The 9693-nt window shown below is 36.7% G+C and overlaps 2 protein-coding genes and 1 pseudogene across 2 annotated transcripts; 1 reads left to right on the plus strand and 2 right to left on the minus strand.

Moving 5' to 3' along the window:
- The first annotated feature begins 222 nt into the window (after positions 1 to 222).
- On the plus strand, positions 223 to 960 carry LOC111809381 (ethylene-responsive transcription factor 1A pseudogene; annotated as a pseudogene).
- Positions 961 to 1864: 904 nt separating this feature from the next.
- Positions 1865 to 3760, minus strand: LOC111809260 (actin-depolymerizing factor 7-like). Its single transcript, XM_023695687.2, has 3 exons — positions 3683 to 3760; positions 3196 to 3455; positions 1865 to 2127 (listed from the first exon to the last, which is right to left on the minus strand). The coding sequence occupies exons 1-3, from the start codon at positions 3683 to 3685 to the stop codon at positions 1971 to 1973; spliced, it is 420 nt and encodes a 139-aa protein (XP_023551455.2). The 5' UTR covers positions 3686 to 3760; the 3' UTR covers positions 1865 to 1970.
- A 1215-nt stretch (positions 3761 to 4975) lies between these two features.
- Positions 4976 to 7783, minus strand: LOC111809065 (oxalate--CoA ligase). Its single transcript, XM_023695398.2, has 4 exons — positions 7516 to 7783; positions 6384 to 7440; positions 6109 to 6212; positions 4976 to 5272 (listed from the first exon to the last, which is right to left on the minus strand). Exons 1-4 carry the CDS (start codon positions 7714 to 7716, stop codon positions 5081 to 5083), a joined length of 1554 nt encoding a protein of 517 aa, XP_023551166.2. The 5' UTR covers positions 7717 to 7783; the 3' UTR covers positions 4976 to 5080.
- Positions 7784 to 9693: the final 1910 nt, after the last annotated feature.

The following is a 9693-nucleotide window of genomic DNA, read 5'->3' on the forward strand; positions in this document are numbered from 1 at the left end:
AGTGTATACAAAAGATTAATTTAATAGGATTCGAAATTCAATTTGTATTTTTACAGGCTTAGGGGATAATTGGCCGACAAAAAGACTGCGTAGCGGCGCACGTGTGGCGGTTTGGGACGTGGCGACCAGATGGAGGCTGTTTGACTTCAAACATTCAAATCCCACGTGCATCAATCTCTTCCTTCCACCTATATTATTAAACCTCTCCAATTCATTAAACTTCAATTAATTTCTCATATATTTTTTTTAATTTTATTATGAACCGGAGCACTAAAACAGAGCCGGATTTTGGTTTTCTTGAGCCAATTCGCCGTCACTTGTTGGCCGAACCGGAGGCTGCCGTCGTTCCCGGCGATCAGACTGGTAGTTTCAGTAGCTTGATTCCATGTCTTGAAGAAAATTGGGGTGATTTGCCTCTCAAGGTGGACAATTCTGACGATATGTTGCTCGCCGCCGTTCTCCGGGAAGCCGTCGGTTCTGGATGGGTTCCGACGCTCAATCCGTCGTCATTTGGAAGTTTCGATTTTGGGGTCTCGGCGGTGAAGTCGGAGCTTCCAGAGAGTTTTCCCCCGGTGGTGGAACCGGAGAGGGGGAAGCATTATAGAGGAGTGCGGCAACGGCCATGGGGGAAGTTTGCGGCGGAGATTCGGGACCCGGCGAAAAATGGCGCTAGAGTTTGGCTTGGAAATTATGAGACGGCGGAGGATGCGGCTTTAGCTTATGATCGGGCAGCCTTCCGAATTCGTGGGTCAAGGGCTCTTCTCAATTTCCCCCTTCGTGTGAACTCTGGCGAGCCCGAACCGGTTCGGGTCACGTCGAAGCGATCCTCGCCGGAGCTTTCATTGTCGCCGAAGCGGCGGAAGAAGGTTGGCTCCGCCGCCGAAGGTGGGGGAGTACAAGTGGACAACACAAGTGGCAAGCCTTACACGTGGAGGGCAGCTGATTGTCAGCCAATGCTAATATTTAAATAAAAAGCTATTTTCATATATATATTATTAAAAAAAGAGTGTTAAAAGATAGAGATTGTTGTAATAGCTCAAGTTGATCGCTAGTAGATATTGTCTGTTTTAGCTTGTTATGTTACGTATTGTTGTCAGTCTCATGATTTTAAAATGTATTTAAAATGTATATTACAAAGAGGGGTCTAACTCTACTCCGACTAGTGTGCTGGACCGTCCGGTGATTGACTCTAATACCATTTGTAAGAGCCAAATTCCACCGGTAGTAGATAATGTTCGCTTTGGCCCGTGTGACAACGAGTTCGTTGAACCCCAATTAGAGTGGATTAAGAGATCCCGAATTCGTTAGAGAGGAGAACAATGGTGTAGAAATCTCTCCCTAAAAGAAGCATTTTAGAAAACCATGAGGCTAACAACATTAAGTATCTCAATCTTCCTCCTATTTCAGTGTCATTCCCGTAAAATTTTCTATTTATTTTTATGGGTCGATTCTGGAAAAATTTATCTATTTTTAATATATTTTTTCTTCGTCTGGATCAACAAGGGGTAGTACAGGAATATTCACCTGTTGTCCATTGACTACCCTTTCGACCTGATCTTATGCCCTGATTCATCCTCCGTGGACGAACCTTACGAAGGAACCCTTAGGTTTTCGAGGCAAGCCAACATTCTCGCTTTCGCTTCGTCCACCACTCTCGCGCGTGTGCTTTCCTCTAAGGTGGAATGCTCCCTACCGATGTATTTTTCACGATGATTACTGAAGATAACGAAATCTCTAGCTCATAATAGTGTGTAAGTAAACATCATTCTCGAACATTAGAGACAAAAACATAACGATTTTCGCTCGAAATAAAACATGTTTGGTGGAGTATTATTTCATAACACTACAAAGTACAAATCATGATATAATTAAATATTTCCCATTACATTGGGAAATTCTATAAGTACAAATTCGAGTTAAAAAAATAAAATAAAATAAAATAGATGAAAAAAAAAAAAAAATTGTGGCATCTAAAATGCACGTGATTTGACATTGACAATGTCAAAGCTCATCTCACTTGGATCGGTTGCTTGCAACTCAAATTGAATGCCATCCAGTTCTCTTTTGAATCTATCCTTGGAGCTTGCATACACCATTTTACTTCTCACCTTTGATATGTCTGGTGACCTATTTCTCAACATACCATCATTTAGATAACATATTATATATATATCATAATACAACGAGTACGGAAACGCAACTATTTAACAAGACTCAAACGTAGGTATATCTGTAACGGTTCATATTGTCCTCTTTAGGTTTTCTCTTTCGGGTTTCCCCTCAAGGCTTTAAAACGCGTCGGCTAGGTGAAGGTTCCCACACCCTTATAAATGGTGGTTTGTTCTCCTTCCCAACCAATGTTGGACATCACAATCTACCCTCCTACGGGGCCAGCGTTCTCGCTGGCACTCTTTCCTTCCTCCAATCGATGTGGGAACGCCCCCAAATCTACCTCCCTTTGGACCCTAGCATCTTTACTGGCACACCGCCTCGTGTCTACCCCCTTTTGGGGAACAGGGAGAAGGCCCTTCTACGGGGCCAGCGTTCTCGCTGGCACTCTTTCCTTCCTCCAATCGATGTGGGACCGCCCCCAAATCTACCTCCCTTTGGGGCCAGCATCCTTACTGGCACACCGCCTCGTGTCTACCCCCTTTTGGGGAACAGGGAGAAGGCGGGCACATCGTCTGGTGTCTGGCTCACTCAAATCCACCGCTAGCAGATATTGTTGGGCTTTCCCTCAAGGCTAGAAAGGGGAAGGTTTCCACACCCTTATAAATGGTGGTTTGTTCTCCTCCCCAACCAACGTGGGACATCACAATATCAGTGAATATTGTGGTTAAACGATTTGTGGCAAGCTCAAGCATCGTTCGACTCGTTTAGACATATACTTGGTTTGAATCTGCCTTGTTTCAAATTGTTGTTGGGTGTGGAAGATCGAACCACGTCGACCTTTGAAATGGGGATTTTGATGTCTTATGCATTGAGCTATACTCAAATTGGTAGTGTCACACATGTATAGTTAATCGTTTCTAGGTTAGGTTAGGTTAAACTATTTGTGGCCAACCGGAACATAACTCAGATGGTTGAGACATATACCTTTGTCCAAAATATCAAATTTGGTTCTTTGAGTGGTAATGTTTGATGTCTTATCCACTAGGTTATGTTCAGGTTGGATTGAAAATATTAGTAACGTACCATGCAATGAAGAAAATCTTGCTCTTCTGACAATTCTCGTCAGTAATGAAATCGAAATCAAAGACAGCATAGCGACACTCATCTGCAGGGAGAGATCCAGTGAAATCCTCATATGTTGAGTCCGGTTTCCCCAATTTGTCTATCACCACTTCTTGTTCTTCGATCTTGAAAGTGATGAACCTGTAGTTTCTCTTTGCTTTTAACTCCAAAAACTTCAATTTACACTCATCTCTCACAGCCATGCCAGACGCAGCGTTCGCCTACACTCAACATCAAACAAATAACATAAAGTACTAGACATTCAAATATAAACGCTAATACCATGTCAAATCACTAATCGACCCAGAAGTTTAAGCAAATGGGTCACGGTAGATTTAACTATAATCAATACTTTAAGAATAAAACGTGAAATGAAATGATTATCAAACGAGGTTGTCGGGTGGTCGAGATTGAACACATGGTAGGAAGACAGAGAGAAAGAACATACCATGTTGTTGTTTGATGAGTAGGAAGGAGAAAGAAAGGGTGTGGGATGGGAAAGGGAGAAGAAAGAGAGAGGGAAATAGAGAAGATAAAAAGAAGGGAGAAGACAGATCCTTAATTCTTGGAACCAAATCAGAAGTTTAAGGATTGAGGATTCTCCAAAATAGCTCATCCTATATTTATCTCTTTAAATATAACTGCCACGTGTCCCTCTTTTTTTTTTTTTTTTTACCCATAAAAAAAAAACATTTACCCATTTATTATTAATAATAAAATAATATATATGATAAATAATATTTACAAAAGTATCTCAATTTAGCTCGAGCTTTGGAGGCGTACCCAGGTTGAGGTAGGTTGGGTTGAAAAAATTTTGGTTGGATTAGTGACCCGAACAACTTGAATAGAGTTCACAACCCAACCTGACTCAACTCCTACTATTGGGTTGGTTTGGGTTGTTATGTTAAAAAAAAACCGTATTTATCTTTGATACATGTTATATTAATAATTAAAATCGTGTAAAAATTTAAATATAAAATATTTACCTGTCAGAATACGTCACCGGTTATAAACATCAAATATTCTTAATTTTTATAATAGTTTTAAAAATAGGGTAAGGTCAGATTGGGTTGGATTATAATTCTATTTTTGGGATGGTCGGGTTGACTTGATAAAATAAATGTTAAATTTTTCGGTTTTTAAAAAATTCAACCCAACCCAAAAAAAAAAAAAAAGCTAACACAACTTATTGTTATATATAATTTCATACATATCTAATATAAAATCCAAATTTATACTTAGAATATGGATAGACTAAAAAAAAAAAAAAAAAAAAAAAAAAAAAAAAAAAAAAACTTATTTAAATAACTTTTTAAAATTAATATAAAAGGTTTTTATCAATTTTAAATAAAATATTTAAAATTCTATATATATATATCATATATATATCAAATTGATAAGATAAAAAAAACAATCAAAATTATATACACGTGCGAAATTAATAACTTACATGAAACAACATTAAAACGAAACGGTTAAATTATAAATTAACCCCAAATATGGTTGAAATTTAATAGTTAAAAAATTAGAATTGATATTTTAATTTTTAAAAATTATTTGACTAAATTTCAATTTTCTCCAAGTTGTTGCTGGGACCAATTGTGAAAAAAGGTTGCAATAATTTTGAAATATTTTATATTATTGAACATAATTCGTCATTCCTTTTAGAATTAGTCTAAATAAATTAAATCAATCAAAAGTTTTAAAATTGAGGAAATTAAAATAGAAAGAGGAAAAGAGAGACTTTAAAAATAGGTTTATTTAAGAATACAGGACCAAAATAACATTATTATTGTCCTATCCACATAATTGAGAAGTCTCTAATAGTAGCGGTGGAGATTGGTCCTTAGGAGTTTTGGCGAAGGAAATGGGCGGCTACGATTCGGCGTTGTATTTTGCCGGAAGCAGTCTTGGGCAGGGAATCCGTGAAGAAGACCTTCTTTGGGACTTTGAAGGCAGCCAAATTGTTTCTGCAAAACCTCAACACATCTTCCTCTCCGATCTTCCATCCTTCTCTTCCAATTATCGCACAGTTTATCTATATAACAAACCAATTTTTAATTACTTTTTAATAACACATAATATATAAAATAATAAAATAATATAAAATTTGGATCACACACAACCCTATGTTAGACGAACACGACCATCATGGCCAAAAAGCTTCATCCCAATGGTAAGAGTATTATTTTATTATAAACCCATGACCTGATGTGGATTTTCAGACGCCTAAAATTAATTTTTTTTTCTTATTTTAAATTTTTGGTGTGGCAGAGAGTCAGAATTTTTCTTTAAATTATTCAATTTAAATCAGCTTTTCAAGAAGAATACACTTAAAAAAGTCAAATTTATATTATATTTCAAAAAAAAAAAAAAAAAAAAAAAAAATTGCGGCATTTTATGAAATTATATATTAAGTAAACATATCATAAATATATTCTTGAAATATCAGAAAACAACATATTTGCAGGAATTAAAAAGCTTTGATAGTTTGAAATTAATATTTTTATAAAAAATTACCATATAATATTTCATAAATATTTCAAAGCTACTCCAAAATTCTTAGTGGTACGTGATTCTACCTTCAAATTGTAATTTTTTTTTTTTTTATGGTATAGCAACAACAACCGAAGATACTTTTAGGTTACTATGCTGTTTCGCGATCCAATATAATATAAAAAACACGTGCAAAGGTTACTCTTTTTTTATAAGAAAAATATAATATAAAAAACATTATGGGGGTCGTCACGAAAAAATAACAAAAAATATTCCTCAAATTTCAAAAAAACATTATTGAAATAAAAATACCAATGGACGTAATAATAAATAAATAATAATAATAAAAATAAATACATAAATAAAATAAAGAATTACCTCCTCCCCATACTTGGGGTCCGGAACCCCAAACGAGACAGCCTGAGCCACGTCTGGATGAGCCAACAGCACCGCGTCCACTTCAATTGGCGATATCTTTTCCCCTAATTTATGATAATTTTTAAAAATAAAAAATAAAATTAATTTAATAATTTAATAATGAAAAGAGAATATTTTGAAAGCTGAAATGGGAAAATAAAAGAATAATTAAAGGTGACTCAGATTAAAGTAAATAAAAATATGTAAATTTAGATGGCAGGGCCACGTGTTTTTACCTCCACGGTTGATCAACTCCTTGATCCGACCGACGAGATGTAAGTACCCATCCGAATCGAAGAACCCAATATCGCCAGTGTGGAACCACCCGTACCGGAACGCTTCCTCGTTCGCTACCGGGTTGCCTTTATAACCGTTCGTTACATTTGGGCCCTTTAAACAAACTTCGCCTTTCATATTCGCCTCCTGAACGACGCCGTTTTCATCCAGTATCGCCATTTCTTGACCCACCGGTTTTCCTACTGACCCGGCCTTGTGTGGACCGTTTTCTGGCAACGGGTTCGACGACATCAGATGTGACGCCTCCGTCATCGCGTACGCCTCCAGAACCGGCGCCCCAAACGCCTCTTCCAACCGGTTCAAGATAGCAGGAGCCAACGATGCACTGCAGCTCCTAATGAACCGGAGGTTCGGGTAAACTGCTTCCGGTTTTGTCGTGTGCCGGTCTAGTATGATTTGGTGGATTGTAGGGACGGCGGTGTACCAGGTGGCGTTGTATTGGACCATGTCCGGCCAGAACGTCGACGCCGAGAATCTCCCAGCAGCCGGTAGAGTTACGGCGGCTCCGGCGGCGAGGGAGCTGAGTAAACCGGCCATTAAACCGTGGACGTGGAACAAAGGGAGGACTATGACGGTCGAGTCCGACTCGGTGAGTTTGTAAACCGATTTAATGTTGTTAACGGAAGAGGCGAGATTAAACTGAGTTAACGGCACGCCTTTGGGACGGCTCGTGGTGCCTGACGTGTGGAGGAACAACGCCACGTCGGATCCGTCGTTGACGATTTCGCCAACTGAGTCAGACACCGAGCCGTTCGAGTTAGACTGAGTCAAGGAGAGAATCAACTCGGCGCTTGCATCGGGGAGCGCAGCGGTCACGTGTTGAATCTTGAGCTTAGACGCCGCCGTTTCGGCGGGGCCGTTACCTTCGATTGAGGTTACCAAAAGTTTCGAATCGGAGTCCGATAAGTAAAACTCAAACTCCTCCGCCGTATACGCGGCGTTCAGCGGCGCCGCCGTGGCTCGTGCTCGAATCACGGCCAAAAACATAATCACAAACTGCACAATCAAGTAATAAAATGAATAAATGAACGTTACCGACGGATTCCGGTAAATTTAATCTGAAATTAATACCTCGACGGTGTTTGGGAAAACTAGGGCAACGACATCGCCGGGTTTGACACCGCCGGCGGCGAGCTTTAAGGCGGCGGAATCTACGAGGCGTTGGAGGTGAGCGTGGGAGAGATCGAAGTGGCCGGAAACGGATAATGCTCGCCGGTCAGGGAAATCGGCGGCGGCGCTTTTCAACCAACCGGTAAGAGTTGGAACCACCATTTTGTTGCAGAGATAAGAAATGAAGAAATTGGGAGAGGGAAAAAAAAAAGTGATAATGAAGAAGAAAGGAGCTTTTGGCAGTTATATAAAAATGGTGACAGCGGGGCGATACGGGCGTCTTATAATATTCTTCCACGTGGCGGTATATGGTTGGGTCGTCATGATGGAATTGAGACGGTGCCTTGGCCATTCTTTTGAAATTACTTTCTTGGCAAAATTAAAAATAAAAAAAGAATAAAAAACTAAATTTTTGTCTAAAAAATATTCAATATATCTTTTAATTTAAATGTATTTTTGAAATTTTTAAAAAATTTAATAATATTTTTTCAATTTTTTTTAAAAAAATTAAGAATATTAATGAAAATTTTAAATTTAAGGTTATTATTATTATTATTATTATTATTATTATTATTATTATTATTATTATTATTATTATTATTGTCATGATCTAGTAATATTAATTCAATTTTATATTTAATATATTAATTAATTTTAAAAAATTTGAATGATTTGTAAAATTTAAAGTTTTATAGGATTTTTTTTTTTAATAAATTTAAAAATTTAAGGACCAAATTTACAATTTAACAAAGACGAAAGGTTAATAACCCGTCAGCAATCAATGATGTGACGGGTTAACAAATTAGGAAGTGATTCGTCGATGTAGTTTTAAATTTGTTATTGATATTCCTACATTCCTCCCTTGACAAATGAGCAATCATGTCAATTTTCATATCCTAATAGAAGAATAATTTATCCCATAATAAATTAGGAATTGACAGTTTTACCCTTGGAAGCTTAAGCGCCGCACCAAGAAGTTGTATAATTATAGGGTCAAGAAAGACCACGAGGCAAGGACGAAATTCTTTTCGTTTCTATCTCGATCGCTTATTTCATTTTTTTAATTCTTATGAAAACTTTAATTTATTTTTGTAGAGATTGGAGCGAGACTACTTTGCATAAAATTTGCAAGCATTCACTCTGTACAAAGATTCTTCTCATTTTATTATTTTTTTTTATATAAAAAAAATCAATTTTAATAATATAACGCTTTATATAGTGAGACGAGAGGAGGGTTGGACGTAATTGAGATCGAAATTGTGGATTTTTGTAGTACATATAAATTTGAGTTAAAAATAATTAGTTTGAATCTTATTTTCGTGTTTAATTTTATTTTTATTTTAATAAATTAACGGTGTAATTTAACAAATGTACTTGTATATTGATACAACATGATTTCAAGTTCAATTTAAATAGTCCCTTGTGGCTCTGTTTGAAGCATAATCTGAATTTTTTATAACAGTTTTGTTAAACTATGAAGCATAATCTGAATTTTTTATAACAGTTTTGTTAAACTATAAGTTGTATGATCAGATAATTAATCACTAAAGTCACACTAAATGTTGAACTTTTGATTGTACAATCATTGTATAGTTTGATCATTATAGAGGGCCCACTTATTTTTTTTAAATTGATCATTAAAGAACGAGTTGAGTGGGTCAGTGTCTACCGATTAGGGTGAGCTAGATGGTGGTGGGTCATGAATGAGCGATCCCATTTTGAAAAGAAATTTGGTCCCTTTATTTTACTTATAGATTGCATGTATGCATGTCTAGCCCCGATAAAGGTAAGGTCGTAGTGCAAGAGTGACGTGTAAAGTTAAAAAGAACAAGTCATGAGATGACTCTAGCGTACTATGTGTTAGCTATTTCCACTTTGTCGTTTACGGGAACAAAGGAGACTGTGAACGGACCGTGATTTAGCTGTGTTGGTTTGGTTCGGTTTGTTTTAAAGAAATGTCTTCCAAACATTATTTTAAAAGATACCCTAAGCATCATTTAATGGTTTTGTTTAAAAATATTGGCTTTTAGTTATTTTTTTTAAAGGCAACGGTTCTGATCTATAACCAATAGTTTTTCAATTTATTTATTTAATAATAATAATAATATTATTATTATTATATTGAGTTTAGGAATATTA

Source organism: Cucurbita pepo, chromosome 13 (genome assembly GCF_057944985.1).
Source record: "Cucurbita pepo subsp. pepo isolate OVF chromosome 13, ASM5794498v1, whole genome shotgun sequence".
Lineage (NCBI taxonomy): Eukaryota > Viridiplantae > Streptophyta > Magnoliopsida > Cucurbitales > Cucurbitaceae > Cucurbita > Cucurbita pepo.